Source organism: Nicotiana attenuata, chromosome 7 (assembly GCF_001879085.1).
Source record: "Nicotiana attenuata strain UT chromosome 7, NIATTr2, whole genome shotgun sequence".
Taxonomy (NCBI): domain Eukaryota; kingdom Viridiplantae; phylum Streptophyta; class Magnoliopsida; order Solanales; family Solanaceae; genus Nicotiana; species Nicotiana attenuata.
Genome location: NC_031995.1, coordinates 311,921 through 336,003, shown reverse-complemented (window position 1 = coordinate 336,003; position 24,083 = coordinate 311,921). Strand labels below are relative to the sequence as shown.

The 24,083-nt window shown below is 39.0% G+C and overlaps 1 protein-coding gene across 4 annotated transcripts in view; it reads right to left on the bottom strand.

The window, feature by feature from the left end:
• LOC109228462 (transportin MOS14) overlaps window positions 1-20,130 on the bottom strand; it is a 63,992-nt gene extending 43,862 nt beyond the window's left edge. For 3 of the 4 annotated variants that reach the window (XR_002068384.1, XM_019393551.1, XM_019393553.1), the window contains exons 1-6: window positions 19,793-20,130; window positions 14,557-14,655; window positions 14,245-14,466; window positions 14,010-14,132; window positions 1,706-1,789; window positions 1,534-1,593 (exon numbers count right to left, since the gene is read on the bottom strand). Coding sequence is in view for 3 of the 4 variants with exons in the window: in XM_019393551.1 (XP_019249096.1) it covers window positions 1,534-1,593; window positions 1,706-1,789; window positions 14,010-14,132; window positions 14,245-14,466; window positions 14,557-14,655; window positions 19,793-20,008 (804 nt within the window). In the remaining variant the exon portion in view is untranslated. The remainder of the gene's footprint in view (window positions 1-1,533; window positions 1,594-1,705; window positions 1,790-14,009; window positions 14,133-14,244; window positions 14,467-14,556; window positions 14,656-19,792) is intronic. The other variant, XM_019393552.1, reaches the window with a different exon arrangement.

The following is a 24,083-nucleotide window of genomic DNA, read 5'->3' as shown; positions in this document are numbered from 1 at the left end:
GAAAATATTAACAAGTATGATTCGCTACGAATAGCACTCAATCATGCACATATATTTTCAATTATCCAAATGCGCTTCTCTTTCTTTCCATATAGTTCACATGATTTCCAACAGAGCTATCTCCCACGCTCTTCCCAATATTTCTTTCTTCAGGACTTTCACCCTGCAAACATATATCTAATACTTTTTGGTATTATTTGTTCCACCCCAAATATGTTTCATATGGTACACCACAACCAGTACGCTATCAGGCAATGGAGCAGCAAATGATTCACATCTTCCCTGCATCCTTACACATAAGAGTACCAATCAGGGGCGGTCTACATAGAGAGGAAGGGTGCATCACCACCCACAATCCTCGGTCTGGACAGTGTGTGTATGTAGACATATAGAAGAAATAGTATAATTATATTAAAGAGGCACCCACATTTCGAATCGCTCAGGGTGCCGCCAGTCGCAAAGGGCCAAATATTTAACCTAAGCTGCTGGAATTGACTCCAGCTAGCTACTAGCAACTTTAATCTTTTTGTTTGCTGCAACAATTGGTTACAGAGACATCCGAGTTCACCTATTCTATTGTCCTCTTATATTCTTTCTTTTTCTTTAGTTCCTGGTAACTTGTTTTTATATTTTAATTCTTGTTGATTTCTCATCTTCTTTTAATGAAAGATCAACGCCAATTTCAAATACTTTTCTTTTTCAAATTTCAACCAAAGTATGTCTAAACGGCTCCCAAAAGTTTCTTTTTTCCCACAAAACCTTCTATCTCCCCAGCCACTGTAAGCCTCTATCCTGTTTACTTTTTGACACCCGGAAAATCCTGGCCACCTCTGGTAACAATGGTGTAACTTGGCCACGGTCAATGTTTTAAAGCCCCTCATCTTGATAGATTTTCTAAGCTCTTTACACTCGATGTAATGTTTGATTCTCTTTGGATGTAACTACTTCAACTTCTGTTGTTATACATCAATACAGTCTCTACAATTACTTATCAAAAAAAGCCCTTACACAATCCACACGAGACGACTATATAAGTTAACACATTCCAGATGTCCAACCCTAGAGGGTGGGTGTTAGAATGTCAATTAAGTTAACTTTTGGAGTTAAGTAAGGCTTGAGGTCCGTTTTCTTAACAGCGTATCAGGCCAACTTTTGGCTACCCAATTCTCAAATTAGTAAACTTACAACTAAATTTGTGTGTGAACCCCGAAATCGAATCACAATGTGAGGGTGTTAGCTTAACTACATCTGAGATGAGTTATAAGGGCTTATAAAGATCTTGGTCACTTTACATATAGTTTTAAGGTTTTGGGTTGGATATTTTTTTTAAAATGGCCAGAGCCGGACTCATCTTCGTAATTGGTCTATCCAATGTTGGACCACCCATGATATGTTACTTCACGCTCCAAATGTCCAATTCATGGGGAGAGTATATGTATTTTCCCATCCCTTTTCTCTGTTTTTCTTAAAATAAACAAAGAATCCAGTGGAGAATCTCACATAATTTACTATAGAAGATAATGAATCTTTTACCTCATGTCGACTCACAAGTTCAGTGAGAACTTCAATGGCTAGATCAAATGAAGACGAAACCTGTTAGCCATTTAAGTACGTAAATGGGCATTAATAACTTCTGAACCTGAAGCAACTTGAAGAAACCATTAGACCATTACCCATGCATGTTAGGTTTAGCAATACATATTACCTGTAAAGAGTTGAAAACGAAACTCAGAAGTGGATGTCCAGCCAAAGAGCTAGGGGGAATCTCCGAGAAACAACCAGCTCGAACCTATTAAACAGAGGTAGGCATTAGAGACATATAAGAGAATACAAGAAATACCTCTGTACCTAATTCTGGAACCACTCCCACTCAATGACAAAATGTTGTTAGATAGTTTATGTATATATTAGTATGCTTAGTCCCACATTGGAATAGGAGTAGTATGTATTTTTAGAACATAGATATAAATAGGCTCCTTGTATTATAGTAAATAAACATGAATAATATATATTTTCCATGCTATTTCTCACATGCTATCAAAGCAGCCAAAGATTCATCATTGTGCAAAAATACCAGTGATTCCAGGAAGAAGGAATCAGTTAACCGGAAAATTTTCCGGTGACCGTAGGTCTATCCGCGTGAAAGTTCATTTCCATCAGACTAGTGCAAAAACCAACACTACCACGAGGTAAATCGGCTTCCGGCGACTAAACGGTAAAAATATATCCAGCAGAACCCCTCTAATGCGCCCTCACGGGGCAGAATATTTTCCGGCGAGATTCCAACTCACGGTCCAGCACGTGAAGCTTTTTCCCGCCACTTTTTGGCAGAACTTCATTAGGACAGCTTATTCAGGAGGTGATTTCGAGCCGAACCTCACCGAGCCTACCCATCCAGATTACACAAAATTTCAACCACTTTTTTTTTTCCAGCGGAGATTTCCAGATTCCAGCGACTTTCTTTTTCATATTCCGGCGACTGCTCCTATTTTTTCTTCACTGTCCGAGCCTACTCACTCGATAACAGTGAACAACGTTTTCTGGTGATCAGTGCTTTTTTATTTTTCCCAAAATTCAATAGTGTTTGCTGCTTGAACAGTGTTTCCCGGCGTGAACAGTAGCTTCTCATATTCTTTGGGATTCAGCTAGGACTCACAAGTTAGATCTAAGAATTTCCGTAAAATCAGAATTTTCCAGCAACATATTCCAACAAGTTCAATCATCTTCCAGTTTTTTGCAAGTGCTTCTGGCCATATTCTCTCTGGACATTGTTACTTGTCTATACTCGGCAGTAATTTGAATTTAATCGTAACAAAATGGGAACTAATACTTTGATAGTTGAATGGTTTCTTTACCGGATTATATTGAGTTCCTTCATTACAAAGCACGTAAGCAGACATCTTTTGAGATAGCTTCTGCTGTACAAACAGGTAATAGCGTGACTTGTGTCTCTCAATTTTCTTCATCCAACTCTTGGTTCATTGATTCGGGTGCATCTGATCACACTTCTAGTAACAAATCTTTTTTCACTCGTATTCTCAATCTTTCCAACCATCACAATGGCCAAAGGGTCTCAAACCATGGCAACTGGAATAGGTCAAGCAAGTCCACTTCCTTACTTACCTTTGGATTTAGTTCTTTATGTTCCCGGTAGTCCTTTTAATCTCATAGTCGTTAGTTGCTTAGCCAAATCACTTAAATACTCAGTTTTATTTCTTGATAAGCTTGTTTTTACACAGGAACGCGTGACGAAGTGGATTATTAGTATTGGGCATAAATCAAATGGACTTTATTACCTTATCCTTGCTAAATCATATGGACTCACGTCTTGTCTTTCTTCAACAGCTTGCCTTGTTATTGATTCACCAGATTTTTTACATAAACGGTTGGGACATCCCAATTTATCAAAACCTCAAAAATGGTACTTGGTTTGTCTCACTTGTTCACTTTAAAGTGTAAGTCAAGTCAGCTCGGTAAGCATACTCGTTCCCATTTCCCTAGAGTATTTGTCTTCCCTATTTCAGCGGTTTATGAACTCTCATGGGATCATTTATCAAACATTTTGTCCATACACATCTCAACAAAATGGGGTAGCTGAAAGAAAGAATAGGCATCTCATTGAAACTGCTCGTACCCTACTCATACAACTTGTTACACGGCGCATTCTTGAGATTTCTTGTAAAGGCGACGTAAGGCTAAACAACCGATGTCCGTGTGGTTACTTTCCACCAACCCGGGTCCCCTCCGTAAGCTAAACGAGACTGTCAGTGCCGTACGGGAAAACCGATGTCAAAAACAATTGAGAGAACAAAAAAAAAAGAATGAGACTGAAATAAAGCTTGATCGCATTAATGAAAGCTATTACAGAAAGGCAACACGGTGTTGAGGGGCAGAGGCACCAATATAGAGAATTGTTTGCTTGCTTGAAAGTTTGACTACTTGATCCCCTTAATAATGCTTAAAAAAATTAACCAAGGCTAAGATAATCATAATGAAAATACGGGAACTACTCGATATTTACAACAAAAGGGACCTAGACTCATATAAGGTAAAAGCAAGTCCACTGGCGTAACTTGGAGGGGCTGCAACCTTATCTTTAGCATCACGGTCTGCGCTCGAGGGTTTGGCTGCAGGGCATGGGTTGATTGCGCTGACAACCGGCGCACGCTGGGGCGCAGCCTGCCGAGGGGCGCTGTTGGCATCTGCATGCGGCTGGACGCCGGTAAGAGCTATTGATGGGGCGACATAGACACAGGCGCACTTGTCACATGGCGCTAGGCGTTGGGAGGCTTGCTAGGACGCCATGGGTGCGTCCAAAGGGTCATGGGGCATGGTTGGAAAGCTTGTCTTCCTTCAACAACTTGTCTTATTACTGATTCACCATATTTATTACATAAATTATTGGAACATCCCAATTTATCAAAACTTCAAAAAATGGCACCTGGTTTATCTCACTTGTTCACTCTAGAAAGTGAGTCAAGTCAGTTGGGTAAACATACTCGCTCCCATTTCCCTAGAGTATTTGTCTTCCCTATTTCATCGGTTTATGAACTCTCATCGGATCATTTATCAAACATCCTGTCCATATACATCTCAACAAAATGGGATAGCTGAAAGAAAGAATAGTCATCTCATTGAAACTGCTCGTACCCTACTCATATAATGTCATGCTCCGTTGCTTTTTTTTTTTGTCGGGAGGGGGGGAGGGGTTTGTAGTTCTCACATCTTATTATCTTATTAATCGTATGTCATCCCCAGCGATCCAGAATCAACTTCCATTCTTTGTCATGTTACCCCACTCACCTTTGTTCTCTTTTCCACCCTGTGTTTTTAGGAGCACGTGTGTTGTTCATAACCTTACTCCAGGGAAAGATAAGTTAGCTCCTCGTGCTCTTAAGTGCATATTTCTGAGTTACTCGAGAACGCAAAAAGTATATCGATGCGCTATTCACCTGACCTCCAGTGGTGTCTTATGTTTACTGATGTTACCTTCTTTGAAACCCAACCATACTTCACATGTCCAGTCATCCAGGTAATCACTTAGATATTTTGAGGTGTTACCACTTCCATCTTTTGGAGATTCAATCACTATCTCCCATTCATCTTCTTCCAAACTCCAACTCCAATACCTACAGCTTCAGTTCCATCAATTACCGCTCTAATTCCAGCTCCACCACCTATAGCTCCAGTTCTATCACCTATAGCTCAAGTTCCATCACCTAGTCCAGTTCAACATTTTATAGCTCCATCACTCCTGAGTTATCATCGCCGTCTAGCATCAAGTCCAGTGTATCGAATCCTTCACCTACTGTGGACTTGTCTCCTTTTAGTCTACCGATCACACTTCGAAAGTTATTAGATCCATTCTTAATCTCAATCCCCATTATATTGGTTTGAGTTACTATTATTTATCATCACCCTATTATGCCTTTGTGTCATCTTTGTCCTCTATTTCTATCCCTAAGTCCACAAGTGAAGCGTTATCTCATCCTGGATGGCGGTAGAATATGATCGAAGAGATGACATCTTTACATGCTAATAGTAAATGGGAGCTTGATTCTCTACCTTTAGGGACTTCCTAAACGAAGACACCAGCTCACTGAAACGAACACAACGCTTTAGCAAGCCACCCAATGTAGGACGAATTACCTCCCATCCGTTCTAGCTACTCCACACTGGCCTTAAAAGCGCCTACTTTTCTTTCTTTTTTGAGCGGGAGCGAGGTACCCTCGAGCGCTGTATGGGTTGTGATATTTGTGGTAGCGGGGGTAGAACTCGAAAGGCTGGCCAAGGTTGTCTCCTTCCGAGCGGACGAGTTCGGCTCAGTGACCGAGGGCTTGCGTGGAGGCAGCATGCTAGTGGGTGTATGCAATCAAAGTTGGTCCAGATGGTCAAATTGATTGCCTTAAAGCCCGCCTCATTGCCAAAGGTTATACTCAAATAGTTAGGCTTGATTACGGTAATACTTTATCTCCCGTGGCTAAAGTAACATTTGTCCGCCTTTTTCTATCCATGGTTCTTGTTCGCCATTGGCATCTCTATCAATTGGACATTAAGAATGTTTTTCTCCACAATGACCTTCAAAATGAAGTTTACATAGAACAACCTAGTTTGTTGATCAGGGAAGTCTAGTGGCCTTGTATGTCGGTTGTGCTGGTCACTCTATGGTTTGAAACAGTCTGCTCGAGCATGGTTTAGTAAGTTTAGCACAATTGTTCAGGAGTTTGGTATGACTCGTAGTGAAGTTAATCATTCTGCATTTTATCGGCATTCTTCTCAAAATTTGTGTATTTATTTGGTGGTTTATGTTGACGATATAGTTTTTTTTTTGATGAAATAATTGGCTTCATTGATGTCATCAAGAAGATGCAAAATATTACAAGAAGCAGAAGCATAGAAGCTTCAAAAAGCAAAAAAGACCACCTGTTAGCTTACTACATATATGCTAACTTAGATACAAAGAGCTAACAAAGTTCACAAATGTTTCGGGGGAATCTACAGGGGAAATATTTGCCCAGCTAAATAAAAACAAAAGGCATTTAGCTTTTAGGGTGTGGTTAGGAGTTGAAAGTCCATCAAAGCATCTTCTATTTCTTTCATTCCATATGCTCCAACAAATACATGCAGGTATCATTTTCGAGATATTCTTGATGGTCTTATCAACTTTCCAGCTGCCCCAGCTCTGAAATGCCTCTTTCATGTTGTGAGGCATAACCCAACTAATACCAAAAACAAAGCAAAATATGCTCCAAATATCTGCTGCAACTCTACAATGTAGGAAAAGGTGGTTGTTGGTTTCTGCATCCCTTTGACACATGTAGCATCTATTAACTAACTGGAAGTTCCTTTTAACAAGGTTCTCCTGAGTCAAACATGCCTCATAAAGTGCAGTCCAGCTGAAGCAGATGACCTTGGGTGGTAGTCTGGTTCTCCATATTAATTTCCATGGCCACAGATCAGTAATTCCATTTCTAGCCATTATTAACCTGTACCCTGCCTTCACAGAATACCTACCATCACTTGCTCCTCCCCATCTGAACTTATCTATGATGTGCTCATTTAGTGTGACGCCATGAAGTACCTCTAGCAGTCGAACATAATCAGAAACCTCCCAGTCCTGCAAATTCCTTCTTAGAGTAACATTCCAAATGGGGCCATCCTTATTTTGAATGATTGTAGAGTCGGGATCACGTGCAATCTGAAACAGGTTAGGAAAATCAGTCCTTAGGGATGAATTCCCAAACCATTTATCCTACCAAAATTTGATTTGTTGCCCATTCCCAAATGTAAGGTGGTGGTGTTCAGAAAATTCCTCCCACAATCTGCGTATGCACTTCCACACTCCCACCCCATGGGGTGCTCTTGTGAGTTTAGTACACCAATTGCCTTGAGTTCCGTGCTTAGCATTGACCACCATCTTCCACAAAGGTTGCTCCTCTTGTGTGTACCTCCAAAGCCACTTCATCAGTAGGCATTTGTTGTGATTTTCCAGGTCCTTGATTCCCAATCCTCCTTGGTGTTTTGGGAGGATGACCTTTTTCCACTTCACCAAGTGAAACTTATGCTCAGTGCTATTCCCTTCCCAAAGGAAATTTCTCCTTATCCTGTCCAACTGATTTAACACTTTGTTAGGCATATGATGTAGTGACATGTAGTATGTGGGAATGTTGTCTAGGACACTATTGATTAATGTGAGTCTACCACCCATAGAAAGGTATTGCATCTGCCAAGAGGCTAATCTTCTCTCAAATTTCTCAATGACCCCGTTCCATATTGTTGAAGAGTTGTGCTTTGCTCCCAATGGTAGGCCCAGGTACGTGGTAGGAAGTGTGCCAATATTACAACCCAGAATTCCTGCTAGCTCCTCCAAATTATGAACTTCATTGATAGGATAGATCACACTCTTCAGCATATTGATATGTAAACCTGAAAGAAAATGCTCAAAACGACCAGTCGGGTTGTTACATTCTCCCCCACTTGAACATATATTCGTCCTCGAACGTGCCAAGAGTTGTTCCAATGCCATCAAACCCCCGTGTAACCTTACCATGCACATACCCGGGGTGATCCCACGTCACCCTATTCCATCTAGGCCCGACAACACTACATAACTGAAGATCATTACTTCAACCTTAGCCCATAAACTTCAGGATCTGATTCCAACATCCGAAAATTTCGTACAAGACCCGAACTTTGCATCTACACATTGTATAAGTCTCAACCGACTGTATCAAGCAATAACCATAACCCAAGATGTACTCACATGACTCGCATACTCCTAGAAAATTTTTTGATCACAGTAGCTGCTCAAAATAGCCCAATATCGGTAATAAACCTCATATCAAACAACCTCGTTCTAAAACCTTACGTACACTGACGATGATGAAAANATTTGGCCGTGTCTAACATTCTGCTTAACCCTTCCATAGCAAGTATGAATATGAAGGGAGAGAGGGGATCTCCCTGCCTCAAACCTCTTTGTGGTGAGAAGAAACCAACTGGGCTTCTGTTGACTAGGATCGAATACTTGACCGTGGAGATATTAAATTTGATCCACTTGATCCACCTGCTGCCAAACCCCATCTGTCTAAGTATTGAAATAAGATAAACCCAATTTAATTGATCAAAGGCTTTCTCTATGTCCAACTTACATAGAATGCCTGATCCTCCCCTCTTTAGTTGCCAGTCCAGGACTTCATTAGCAATCAAAGAAGCATCAGTGATCTGCCTATTCTTTATGAATGCATTTTGCTGATTTGAGACTAGCTTCTCCATCACTGACTTGAGCCTTTCTGCTAGAATTTTTGCTACAATTTTATAGATACTTCCAATGAGGCTAATTGGTCTGTAGTCTTTGAGTTCCATGGCTCCTTTTTTCTTAGGGATCAGAGCAATAAAGGAAGCATTGCATGATCTCACCATCCAACAATGATCATGATAATGATGTCTGCCTTAATAAAATCCCATGATTTGTGATAAAATGCCATTGTGTATCCATCAGGGCCAGGTGCCTTGTCGGGAGAACATGACTGTATAGCTGCTAGAACTTCTTCCTCCTCAAAGATTGCCTCTAGGTTGAGACTCTCTTCTTCTGTGATACTGACCATGCCTTCAAAGGTGAAAGTAGGTCTCCAGTCCTCATGCTTAGTGTAAAGCCCCTCATAGAAATCCAGTATCTCCTTTTTAATCTGCTCTTTGTCCTCAATAATTTCTTCTCCCACCTGAAGTCTGTCAATACTGTTGTACCTCCTATTGGAATTTGCAATCTTTTGGAAGTACTTGGTATTCCTATCCCCATCTTTAAGCCAAAGACACCTTGATTTTTGCCTCCAAGAGACCTCTTCTGCACTTGCTAGCTGCTGCAATTCTGTTTTCAAAGTCATCATGTGAGTGATCTCCTGTTGTGTGAGATTCCTCCTCTCTTGTTCCTGTTCAAGTGCTAGGAGCTCGGTCAAAGCTCTAGTCTTTTTGGTTTCCAATTTCCCAAACTCTTCCTTGTTCCAAGTTGTAATATCTTTCTTTAAGGTTTTCAGCTTCTGCATGAGTATGAAATCTGCACTACCAGTGAAAGAATAGCTTTGCCACCACCCTTTCAATTTCTCCATAAACCCTTCTGATTGCAGCCACATATTTTCAAATTTGAAATATGAAGGGCTGGCATCCCAATCACCACTTTCCAGCATGATAGGTTTGTGATCAGAGATCACTCCAGGAAGTATTTGTTGCTTCACTGCTTTGAAGGATTCATTCCATTCAGGGGAGATGAGAAACCTATCAATTCTTGAAGCTTGAATGCAGTTCTCTCCTCTGGTCCAAGTGTAACAGGACCCACGAAGTGGCAAATCTATTAAACACAAGTCCTGCATGGTTTCAGAGAATACTCTCATAGCCTTGGATCTCCTTGTGCAATTGAGTCTTTCCCTTTCAAATCTGCAAACGTTGAAATCCCCCCCAAGCACCCAGTGACCCTCCCATAGACCCCTTACACCTGCAATTTCATGCCACATGACCTCCCGTTCTAGGTTGGTATGAGGCCCATATATACCTGTAACACCATCTGAACTCCTCCTGAGTACTCTCTAAAATGCAGGAGATGGAGAAGGAACCTTGCATATTCTCAATGTTATTCCAATGTCTTCTATCCCATACCACTATAATCCCACCGCGGTTACCGCTTGTTTTCAACTCAGCCCACTCTGCCCATCTATTTCCCCATAATTTGTAGACTTCACCTGTTGGCCAGTCTTCAATTTTGGTTTCTTGTAAACACATGACATCAACCTTCCATTTACGAACCAGAGACTTGATAGTACTTCTTTTCCCACTGTCATTCGCCCCCTGCACATTCCAGCTTAGAATTTTTAATTTCATCCAGAAACAGAGCGGTAATGCCTGCCCTTAACCCCTTTTAACTGTTGTTTCTTTCGATCGTAATTCAACCCACATATTAGTCTCTTTCTTTCCCCTTCCCCTTTGCATTTACCCTCCTTCCCCGACTTAGATGGTGACTTTTGTTGTTGTAGCTGAGATTGCCTTCTCTGTTCCATCCTTAGAACTAGGCCCAACAATTCATGCTCGAACCCCTGCGCATTGATCCCGAATGCTTTGCATGCCTTGCCCATTGTAATCATAGTCCATTTCGAAGTTTCAACAATTGTTGGTCTGTCTATCCTCTGCATGTTCGTTTCTCCTTCATACCATGTTAATGGAAGAGCTGTAGAAATTGATTGAGAGGAAAAATCTGAATCCGAGTTACTCATCTATGCAATTGAGGAGAAAATTCTGTTGGATCTTCTTCGTCATCAGCATCTGTAGAGCAGGTCCCTATGTCTTGTTCTAGGAAAGCAACTGGAGGTGATTAGGTTCTGGAATGTGTAAAATATCGATTGAACTAGTGCAGGGCTCAACTGATAATTTATCAAAAGTATTAGCGATTGGGCTGGTTTCCAGCCCAACTACCCGCCAGATCTGCTTCTCCTTTAAAAGCTTGGCCTCCTTCACTAGGGTTTTCCTCTTTGGGCCTGCCTTATAATAACTCCTGTCCATATTTTGGCCCAAAGTTTGTGGGCCAGGTTTAAGATTTGCCTTGCGTGTAATAACCAAGGGTTTAACAGGTGCTTTAATTTTTGAATTAAAGCTGTTTTGCTGTATACCCACGTGCGTACTAGGGTTGGCAGGAACGTCTCTCGATGTACCTGCTCCATCATACCCTTTTTCCAAAAACTCGCCAGTCACCTTTTCTGGTTGGACTAGGCTTGACGTGAATATCATCAAGAATTGAAACTTCAAAGTTCCAACCTCCCAAAGACAGATCTACCTTCGCCGAAAGTTTATCCTGATTCCTCACGCAAATACGGGCCCAAAAAAGATGAACTTTGTGCTTTGTATCCTCGTCTAGTATCACTAATTTGAAGCAACATCTCTTTCAGCACTTCCACAATAAGGATCTAGGCACATTGAAGTATTTTCTAAGTATTGAGGTCACTCAATCAACTCAGGTATTGTTATTTCACAATGGAAGTATGCCTTAGACATTCTTGAGGAGACAGGAATGACAGGTTGTAGACACATTGACACTCCTACGGATCTGAATGCTAAACTTATGCCAGAACAAGGGGAGACCCTTAGTGATCCTGCGAGATATAGGCGGCTCATTGGTAAGTTGAATATCCTCACAGTGACAGGACCTGATATCTCCTTTCATGTGAGTGTTGTAAGTCAGTTTATGGATTCTCCCTGTGATAGTTAGTGGGATAGAGTTATAAAATCAGCCCAAAGCAAAAGACTATTGTTCGAGAATCGAAGATCGAGGTCATGAGCAGATCGTGGACCACACAGATGCTGATTGGGCAGGATCACTTTTTCGTAGACGTTCTATGTCTGGATATTGTGTTTTAGTATGAGGTAATTTGGTGTCTTGGAAAAGCAAGAAACAAAATGTGGTTGCTCGGTCCAGTGCAGAAGCAGAATATCGAGCAATGGCTATGGCAACATGTGAGCTAGCTTGGATCAACAGTTGCTCAAGGAGTTGAAAATGGTGAAATCAACCATATAGAATGCCCTTAATATTGCATCAAATCCGATGTTCCATGAGAGGACTAAACACATTCAAATTAACTGTCACTTCATCAGAAAAAAAATACTCTAAGGAGATATTGCTATAAAGTTTGTAAAGTCGAATGATCAGCTTGCAGATATTTTCACCAAGTCTCTCACTGGTCTTCATATTAGTTACATATGTAACAAGCTCGGTACATACAATCTGTATGCACTGGCTTGAGGGGGAGTGTTAGATAGTTAATAATTTGTAAATAAGTATAGTCCCGCATGGAATAGGATTAGTATATGTATTGTGTATTATTATTATAAATAGGGGTCGATTAGTGTATATATTATGTATTGTTATAAATAAGGGTTGAATAGTGTATGTATTGTGTATTGTAAAGGCTCGTGTAAAGACATTGATCATCGCTTTTTGCATTGTAGAGTGGCTTCACGACTATGATGATGGTCCTTAATTGGTTTGGTTTACATTGGGTGATGTCGGGCACAGTGAAAGAGGCGTTGTACAGTTGGGCCTACAAGAGTGGGAAGAGAAGTCCAAGGGTTTGGAAGGTTGCTCCTTTAGCCATTCTGTAGGTCATATGGAAAGAGAGGATGAGAGCTTTTCAAGGGGTTGAGCTTGACTTTGTAAAGTTGCAAAACGGTCCCCTGTCTTTAGTTTCCTTTCGGTGTACCTATGAGGTGCTATTTATACAGATGATTGGGTATCTATCAGTGAGAACCATGTTTTGGGGTAGGTTTTCTTTTTTGGTATACTGTTTGTATACGGGATTCTCCCATTTTTGTGTTAATAAAATTATTTACCTTATCTTTTTTTCTTTTCAATTCAAAGAGTAGTTAGTTGCTCGTACATGGATTGTTTCAATTTGATTCTCCGGGACTCTTTGCAGGACTACTGCTCGAAGTAATTTCCTCCAAATTCTCTTTTCTTCCTATTTTATTATCAACAAAAATTGTGTTGTCAACAAACAGATGTAAGACAAGATGCCACCCTCTTTTGTAAAGGAAAAAGAAGTCCACTTAAATACCTTTGCATATCAGAGGGAAGCAACCAACAAAAAATCCTTAGCTCATACCATAAAGACTCTAAGTGGCCTCATCTCAGAGACATTCCAATACAAAAAGCTAATATGGGACACCCCACAGAATTTTACAACTCCAAGCAGTTTCCCCGTTATTGTATAAAAAATATTTATGTCAAAAGCAAATAGAAGTGTTCTTATGAGGTCGAAATAACTCAGAACAGGCATAAGGTTAAGCATGAACCTCAAACCAAAGAAGGCAAACCATACTGCGAGTCAGTCAGAATGTGATAACTCTCTTGGTGATCCAGTAGTTCAATGAACTGAAAGACCCTGCTCAGGCCAGGATTGACCTGCACCAGGTTTTCTATTAACCTAGGTTGACAATCAGGTTTTACATAGTTGCGAGAGTTCCCTTTTACAAGGAAATTAGAATATTGGGTTTCTCCGCACCATTATACAGAGTACAGACTACACCTGAATCTTGGTCAGTGCAAAGAGATAGAGAGGGAGGGTCAATCAGTAGATTTTTTTATGTCTCTAATCAGATATATGTGAATCAAATCCTTTTAAAATTCAGAAAGAGAGAGAGAGAGAGAGAGAGAGAGAGAGAGAGAGAGAGAGAGAGAGAAGATAAATTAAATACTCAAGAACAAGTAAGATTTGCAGAATCTAGTTGCCGGTGAAGATTTAGTGACAATTATTGATTAATAGAGCCACATGCCAGTGTTTATCATCATATTATTAGCATTTTCCACTGGGTTTGTTGTTGTTGTCGTTGTTGTATATCAGGTCGTCATATCTTAGCCTTTTCCGTAGAACGACTTCGTTTGGGGGTTTGAAACAGTCATTGCTTATTCTTTTCTAGTTATTGATTGACCACCGAAAGATATGGGTTGATGTATTTAGTCAAGATGAACTTACCCAACTTAACAAACAACGCAAAATTTTTCTGTGCCTGCCCTGGAGTTGAATGCTACTGTCAAAACTCTTATCACTCTGACGATGAAGGAACTCAAGAACCACGGAAGTATGCGAGAGAAGCTGCTTCTTACAGAAAAATATACGTGTAAGAAATAGAAACTGGATAAAGTGCAGCAGTGCATTCCAAAGCATCAACTTTTCCAAAAAATGTGCAGCTCTAAAGAGAGTTCTAAACCTCTCGACCATACTCGCGTCGCTGAGCCGAACTAGTTCTGTGATCAGTATTCTTATCTTCCACAACTTCTGGAAGGACTGTCAGCATTTCCAAGACAGCAATGGTGCCTTCATCATGGTTTTCCAAACTTTGGAGACTGCAAAAGAGCTTCTCAATTGGTTTTCCATGCTCTACAGCGTGAAGCATGAGCGCAGAGAGAGCAAGACAAATTTGAGTCAACAGCTGTTTCCAACAAAGTAAACATCTCAGCATAACAAATAATTAATATTTTTAACAACAATAAAATTTTGAGCAAGCAGATAGTTGAATCACCTGTGGAGGGCCTAAACAAAATTTCTTAGCAGCCAATAGAAGAGCATTTAGCAGAGCATCCTTTGCTCCCATTTGCAAGTAGCTTCCTTCATTTTGTATCTGTAAGCAATAAGGTATGAGCAACCTCAAAAAGCAGAAATAAGAGACATGACTCTTCCTTTCCTAAATCCAGCACAGTACCAACATAATGAAAGTATGATCAGGTGCCATTCTGAAATATGACAAGTTAAGAGGCTATTCTATACCAGCCAATGTCACAATGAAACTTATTAACAAGGCACTAAATAACACTGAAGAAACAATGTAAGCAACTTATGGCTAATGTACTGATATCACTTATAGCAAGTCAGAGATCCACAGAATAACGATACAGTTCTACTCATAATCACGCAATCTAAGTTACAGAAACTAGGGTTAGAAGCAGCATGTGTTAAGTCTTTCCCAACCATAGTGTTACCCCACCCCACCCTACCTATCTCCTCATTTACATTTTCAGGTTTTCTTTGTTTTTTAACAAATTAAAAATGATCCTTTTATCCTTTTTTATGCATTTAAAAGTCATCTCGAATTTACTTTAGATTTTTTTAATTTATTATTTTGTGATTTTTCATTATTGCTCCTTTAAATTGCAACCAAAATAACTTGAAAAGAGTAAAATCTTGATTATTCTATCGAGCTTAGAAATTTCCAGTAATTATGAGCGTATACAACTTTGTTAAATTACTGATTCTAGGCAAGCTTTCATCTACTCTCCAAATCAAACCATACCTAATCAAATCGAATTGACCCTAATTAATGTAAATCTTGTTCAAATCTCTAAGCTACCCCTAAAGTTGTAGCGCACACAAGTTTGTTATAAATGTATTCAGCTCAGGGTCCTCAAAGGGATTAATTAAGAACATCTGCTAAAGTTTATTTGAGTTTGTAAAGTTTGTGGCAATGTGTATGAACTTAATGATTACCTAATAATATAGCAATACACCTCCATATGTTTATCCTTTCATGAAAAACTGCATTCATGTTACTTCATCAAAAAAAGAATGAAAAACTGCATTCTTGGCTATGTATAGGGAAGCTTGATTGTCATATATTACCTTCATTTATTTAACTTCAATGCGAATTAACTCTAGGAGAACTTGTTTTAACCAGATAAGCTCACAGGTTACAAAGATCATAGCTCGATGTTCTGCGTTCTACAAAGAACTAACACTTTGTTTTTTACTTTTTTAAGAGTTTGGGTTTCCTCCATCATCACACTGTATCAAGAAGTAGAACGTCTATCTGATAGAGGATTATCAGAATGCCCAACATCTAATTGCCCATGGTGAGACCATATCCAGGTGTGAATTATTTTGTCCCAATGACCACTATACGGAGCTTGTAGAAGCCAATTGACCATACTTACTGCAATGAAATCTTTGTTTCGTGTTCTATAGAAGCCAATGACCATACTTGCTGCAAAGACATGGGATGTCATTGTTTAAAGGGGATAGATTACTCCAACTAAAAAGATTCTTAAGACATTTGGCTTTCAGGGAACTACTGGGAGTTGAAATGCCATCAAAGTATCTACGATTTTTTTTCTGTCCAAGAACACCAAATTATACATGCTGGGGACATCGGTTAGATCTTCTTGATGGTTCTGTCAACTTTCCAATAGCTCCAACTTTCAACTGCTCCTTTATCTCTTGGGGGATTGTCCAAATAAATGCCAAAACTGAAAGGAACATGTGCCGCAGATCAGCAGCCACTTTACAATGTAGGAATAAATTGTTCTATTGATTCTGAACTATCCAGGCACAGCTATCCTCTCTTCACCACTTGAAAATTCCTTCTACATAGGTTGTCTTGGGTCAAAATAGCGCATTTGAGGGTAGTCTATGGGAAGCACATGACCTTTATAGGGAGTTTTGTCTTCCTTATAAGCTTCCATGGCCAAAGCTCAATTACTTCATTAAGTGCACACAGTTGTATCCTGCCCTCACTGAATAAGAGCCACCACTAAGGCCTCTCAGAAATAATTCATTTTACCTATCAAAAAAAATGAGCTACCAATGAGGTTGCCCCACCTTAGGTTGTCTTAGGTTTGTGTGCTCATTTGGAAGCTTTACAGGACTTTGAGAAGATCAAAGAGTTCACCAAGTTTGCATTTCTGCATGTTTCTCCTGAAGTGCAGACCCCTATATGTTCCTTGATCTATATTGAGCTATTTGGGAGTAAGGTCAACTACTACCTGATAAAGGGAAGGATCGGAGACTTTTAGGGGCTGATTGTGAAGTCACTTGTCCTTCCAAAATTTAACTAGGGTGCCATTTCCAACCCTGAAGGACACATCATGAAAAAAAATCATCTTTCAAACGGTAGATATGCTTCCAGAGACCAACTCCATGTGGGGATCTGTTCTGTTTGGTACACCAATGGTCTTTCTTCATGTATTTAGCATTCATTATTTCCTTCCATAAACGTGTTCCTTCCTAACCATATCTCCACCACCACTTCATGAGAAAACTCTTACTGTGTTTGGCCAAGTCTCTAACACCCAGTCCACACCTTGCTTCTTAGGAAGAATTACCCTTAACAACTTCACCGGGAGAAATTTGTGGTTTGCATTATTTACTTTCTATAGAAAACATCTTCTAATTTTGACCGGTTGCCTTTGGACCTTGCTTGGCATAGGGAAGGGAGGGTGACATGATTTATGTAGGTAAACTATCCAGCACACTATTGATTAATGCCAGTTTTCTACTCATTGAGAGGTAGTGCATCTTCCATGTTGTCAATCTTTTCTCCACCTTCTCAATAACTCCGCTCTAAACTTTAGATGCTTTGCACTTGGCTTCCAGCGAAAGGCATGGAAAAGAGCCAATTTTACCGACTATGATTTCAGCCATTTGTTCCAAGTTAGGCACTATATTCACAGGATATATCATGCCCTTTTGCATATTAATATGCAGTCCTGAGATGACTTCAAAAATTAGTAATGTCAGATTCAGATATTACATCTGTAATTTTTCTACCCCACAGAAGATTAAAGACTCATCTGCGTAGAGTAAATAAGACACTAATTGAGTTTACAGTGTTACCGCCCACCTTGAATCTTTTAATGCACTTTGTCTGCTTTGTTTGTCTAACATTTGCTCAAACCTTCCATGGCAAGGGTAAAAAAAAGGGGGAAGGGGATCTCCTCGTCTGATTCCTTTCTGTGGGGAAAAAAATCCAACTGAAGTTATGTTCACTAGGATAGTGACAGTAATGAGGATGAATTTAATCTATCTGACCCATCTATCACCAAACCCTATTCCCTCAGTAATGACAGTAGATAGGACCAACTTATTTGATCAAAGGCTTTCTCTATATTCAGCTTGCAAAGGGTGCCAGAATGACCACTTTTGAATCTCCCATTTAGTATCTCATTTGCTATAACTATTGCATCTTTAATCCATCTATTCTTCAAAAAAGCAGTTTGCTCTTCTCAAACTAGTTTCCCAATTACTATTTTAATCCTCTCAACTACGAGTTTGGCAATTATCTTGTCGACACTTGCTATGAGACTTATGGGCCTGCCTGAAATCTCCGAGTTCTATAGCTCCTTTCCTTTTGGGAACTAGAGCAATAAAGGAGGCATTGATGTTTGATTTGACCATATAATAGTGTCGAAGGAAATGATTTAGAGCTCCCATAATGTTTTATTTAATGAATTCACATGTTCTTTGGAAGAAAGCAGTTATATATCCATCAGGCCAGGTCTTTTATCTAGTGCACAAGATTTGATGTTTGATTTGACCATATAATAGTGTCGAAGGAAATGATTTAGAGCTCCCATAATGTTTTATTTAATGAATTCACATGTTTTTTGGAAGAAAGCAGTTATATATCCATCAGGCCAGGTCTTTTATCTAGTGCACAAGATTTGATTGTTGCTGGCACCTCTTCCCCTCAAATGCTCTCTCTAGCCATGATTTCTTAGTTAGTGTTATGCTAGCCAAATTTTCAAGTTAGCATCAAGCCTCATTCTCATTGTAAAGACCTTGATAGAACCTCAATATTTCTGTCTTGGTGGCATCTTTGTCTTCACTAATCTCTTCACCTATGTTTAATTTATCTATACAGCTGTTCCTTCTGTAAAAATTGGCCATTTTTCGAAAGTACTTAGTGTCTTGTCTCCTTCTTTGAGCTGGAGGCACCTGAATTTTCGCCTCAACGCCATCGGTTGTAATTCAAATTTCAATTGCATTTGTTACTCCTTTTCTACTTCAGTCAAAGATCTACTCTCAGTTGCTTGTTCCAGTAATGCAAGATCCTCAAGTAACTTATGCTTTCGTGCTTCCAATTACCAAAGGTCTCTCTATTCTAAACAGTGATGTCCTTTTTCAAACTTCTCAGTTGTATTAAAGTGAAGTCTAGATTGCCCCCAATTGTGTAGCTCTGCCACCCCCTTTGAAAAGGTTTGATTGTTTGAAATTGTCATTCCACTCGGGGAATATTAGGAATCTCTTTAACCTCACAAGGTAGGGGTAAGGTCTGCGTACACACTACCCTCCCCAGACCCCACGGTGTGGGATATTACTCGATATGTTGTTGTTGTTGTTCTATTCTTGAAGCTTGCATGGGGTCTTCCCCTCTGAACCATGTGTAACGAGCTCCTTGAAGAGGAAGATCAATGATGCACAGGTCTTGAATAGTGTCAGAGAATGATTTCATTGTCCTGAACCCTAAGTATTATAAATCTTGCAATAATCTCAATAAACCTGATATAATCACACATCATGACCTTGCAATGTACGAAAAATTATAGACTAACCCAAGTTTGTCACCGAATGTTAAGCATAGAATTCAAAGACAATAATTAAAGCACCAAACAACACTACGACCGACATCAACAATCTGCAAGTTTGAGATAATCGCAACCGCATTATCTCCCTGCCAAAAATAAAAGGAAGAAGAACAAGGAAAATTTGATAACTTAACCGAGATGCTTATCAGAAGAATTACATGACCATCAATGAATATACAGAAAAGGAGATACTATCGAGTGTACTGGGTATCCGCCCCATTACAACTTTACAAACAATAAGTTGTGCCCCTTTTGAAGTGTTTCCCTGCCCCGTCCGGCTAAGATATCGCCCCGCTTGCTGTCCAATTGGGAAACACCAACCTTAATGCATATAAATGAGGAGAAGGATTCATATGCAAAATAGAAAGTGAAGGGGAGTAGAAGAATCTATTGACCTCTGACCTTTCGCTTGAGAATCTGAGCGGCAAAAAATTCGACTTCAAAGTCAGAAACAAATTGTTGATGATAATTGGATGTCAGGATGGACGTGGCGACTTCCCAAGCAGCATCGGTCTGCTGAAACTGTACTAGCCATTGATTAGCAGCAACACGGTTGCACGATTGGCTATCGTGATTTAGCACGTGAACAGCTTGCGCGACCTTCATTTGCAGCTCCATTTGTCTTCGTCTCCAACTCTAAGAAAGCAACGGACATGACTCAATCATCAAAAACCAACGGCGACAGAACGATACCAAACAGGGTCACAGGTCTCCGAAGCCCAAAACCCATTTCAAGTATTGCGCTGTGCCTGTGCCCTTATTTTTTAATGGGCTACGCTTTTTAATATTTTTAGGTTAAAAAATTAGGGGAAATTTTCGTAAATACAACTTTTATTAGAGTATATTACATTACCTACAACTATCATTTGATTCACATTTTATATAATATTTTATACAATTAATAATTATTCAGCTTAAAAAATCTCTTCTCTCTCTTCGAAAATCATTTAATAAGAATTTCAAAATTTTAGCAAATTGAATGGGATCCTCATCATTTCCTAAATTTAAGCTTAACTGAATTGACAAAAACTAATTATTTTAAAAAATTTGTAAATCCCTCAAATTTAGCCTAATCAAATTTACTACAACTCAAATACAATGAATCATCTCATAAAAGATGCCTTTTGGCTTTCATTAAGTAGGTGAGAGATTACACCATATGTCTATGCTCATTGAGTAAAAATTAGTATCTTTTTGCATTATTGCATGTGACTGATATATAGTATATTGTATACTATTTACATAGTCATATAGATATGTTGTATAAGATATATATTTAAATGTATTAATAAATAATAGAATATAATATCTATATCTATCTATCAATATTATTATAAAAGTGGGAATCTCAAAAGTTAAAAGTTAGATTACAAAAATACCCTTTTGAATAACTCTAATATCTTATTTAAAAAATGAACAAAAAGAGAAAGAAGTTAAAAAAATTTAAAGTGTCTTTTTAGAAAAAGTTGTGTCCTTTTATTTGGGGTCTACTATTGCTAGTGATAAGTGCTTGCTTTTTACAAAGGCTCATCAGTCTAATTTCGATTCATCTTTGTTAACAATCTCTTATGATGCAGCTGTACACATTAGAATGTTTTCCTTGAAATCAAAAAACTTCTCAAGAGATTGCCACGACTTATTCTATTCATGATCAGAACAAATGACTGCTTACGAGCCGTTGGTAGGTTATTGGCATGACTTTTGTTTTCAATGTATTACGAATGTGAAAATCGTATGAAGTCGACGAGGGCTCAATCGCAGCGTGTCACCACGGGATCAAAGGTCAAAACAAGGCTTTAAATAATATGTGCACATTAATATAATTTAGGATAGGTGATTTAACCAAATATTCTTATCGTATTTGGTCTGATTATTGAGCGAATAAAATAGATTGTATGGTAGGACGAGGGTTATAATTAATTTCTTTTAAATTGGTTATTAAGTTACACATACCATATTATCCTAAAAAATTAATAATTAAATTTTCAAAATGCTCTTTTAAATATCCTACTTAAAAATTAAATAAAAAAGAAAAAGAAAGTAATATTTTTCTAAAGTGTACTTTTTTAAAAGCTTGTGTCTTTTGATTTATGGAGGGGTTTAATAATAATTTTAAGGCCAATTATGATTGAATGTTTAACCAATTTGTATTTTGATCACGCCCAACTATGCCTTATAAAAAGGACATGCGTACGTTGCAAATATAATCTGAGTATTTAGCCCAGAGTCGAACCCACAAGGAATTAACCTATCAATTACTTTCGTTAGACTTGCTAAATTTCACGGAGTCACTTCCCAAACGTTGTGAGTAACAATTGATAGTATTTCTACTAACTACGAATGACAGTAAATAAACAGCTGAAAATTAACTATGATTAAGTTGTAAACAATTAAGAGAAGGTTCTAAGGTTATGATTTCCCCTATTGGTGAAAACCCTTCCGGTTATGCTTCACATAGAATCACCAAATCATCTCTATCAACCATGAGCGCTCCTCTTACCGTAAATCTCTCCCGAGTAATTACGATAATTTACTAGACGCACTCTCCCGAGATACGCTAGCTGGCTTTGTTTATTACAGCTCACTTTAGATTGCACCCAAGGCTTCGTTATCCCTAATCCCGCCTTTAAACCCGCAGTTATAGATCCCTCTTATACTTTGGGAGTGGTGTTGTTCAACAATTACCTAAATATGCACTCTTTCCCGAGTTATGCACACTAAATAGGCACAGCTAATTGAGGATCCCATCAATTAACTAAAACAAGCACGTAGTTGAACAAATAGAGATTAAACTGGCAAACTATATTAACATAATCAAGAAGTTCATCCTTCAATAGATCCATCAAAACCCTAGACAAAGGAATTAGCTACTCATGGCAAAACTAGATAAAACTACTAAATTATTCGTAATGGGTAATTGCAAGAAGATAAAAGAGATAGAAAAAACTCTAATGTTTGGTTGATCTTCTCACACTTGTTTTTGCCTCCAAAAGTAGTCTAAAACAAGCTTAAAAACAATATTGTGCGAGTTCCTATAGCTTATAAGGGTTTGGAACAAGTTTTCCCGAATTTACACTTTGGTCCCCAATTTTTCTGACGCGTGAACAGTGCACCGCGGTCGCGGCAGGACCGCGGCTCGACCGCGGTGGGCTGACCATTCTGCCTGGAGGTTTAATCTACCGCGGTCGCGGTGGAATTTGTCCAGGCCATTTTTTCGCTTCTTTGTGCTCGGGTACTTCTTGAGTGGGCGTTTTCTTCATATTATTGCCTCCAAACCACTTCGTGGTGCTTCCTCACTTGGAATATTCCCTGCGAAACAAAAGAACACCATTTAGAGTATTTTGTTGGCAATTTGACTATAAAACAATAATAAAGCATGGTAATATTAAGGTGTAAATATCATCTATATAGCCTAATATCAACACCCCACACTTAAGTCATTGCTAGTCCTCGAGCAATCCACCACACTCCATCAAAGTTCCTTCCTTAAGCTTTTCCCTTAACGACTCCGCCTTGAAAATTTTACCAAAGGCGCGCCTAGTAGTGAACAGTCTTTACCTCAAGAGTCAAATCTTTCGTACCATGCACCATTTGTACTTACTCAAACCACTCTATACAAGAGTCAAGACTTACCTTTCCTTTGTGAATCACATGCCCTCACATCACACAAGAGAGTAATTCCACATATAATGATATTTAGAACAATTATGAACTTAGATAGACAGAATTCGCTCACTCTCAAAAAGAACATTCACATGCCACAAAGATGCACCATAGGCTTGCCCGTAGTGTAATACTCTACTAATCGAGCTCACTCAGTCTAAGATCAATAGGACTTCACTTGGTTGTAATGTAGGCTAAGGGACGGGTAGGATATATTAGATATAGTGACTAACCTCCCTAAGCACTTTTAATACAAGTACATTAACCTTCAAGACCATACATATGTCAACCAAACACTCCACCACATTTATTTTAAACATCCCCATCCATTAGGTGCAATTGTAACAAACCACCACTTATCAATTACTACATTTATTTATAACATTTTTTTCTCTTTTTCTCCTTTTCTCTTTTTTTATTTTTTCGTGGTGCTTCTTCTTTTACTCCTCAAAATTCTGCACCTTTTCTCTATTTCAATGGTTCCACTCAAAAACCAAACCACCCACCCCACACTTTTGCTTTTGCATAATTTCAATACCATTCAAGTGCTTATGGGAGGTAAGAGGGTTCAAACAACAGGCTATTCAAATAATTTGGTAAGGTTCGCAATGTGGTTGCCAAAGAAACAAGCTTATAGGCTCAACGGGGTTAACTAAGATGTATACATTCAGGTGGGTTTACTTTATATGTCTGGCTCAACAAAGAAATGCCTATATCACTTATAAAACTGAATGAAACTACTATTTCGTTTTGCAAACACACAAGGCAAGTTCTAGGCATCAAATGTGAATCATGGAATACAGTAAAACTCACACACACATGGCACATGACTCACTCCGGATTGGTTTATCAAGACATTCTCTTTTGAGTGTTCAAGTTAGATACAAACATACAATTTTAAGGTACTTTAGCACGATTCAACCATTGAGACTAAGCGTTACACTCTAGTGTCTATTGTGTTCAGGTGTATCACCGCTAAGGGTTTTTCCTTCGATTTTAGCTCGTAGCCCATTGATCCTAATCTAGAAAC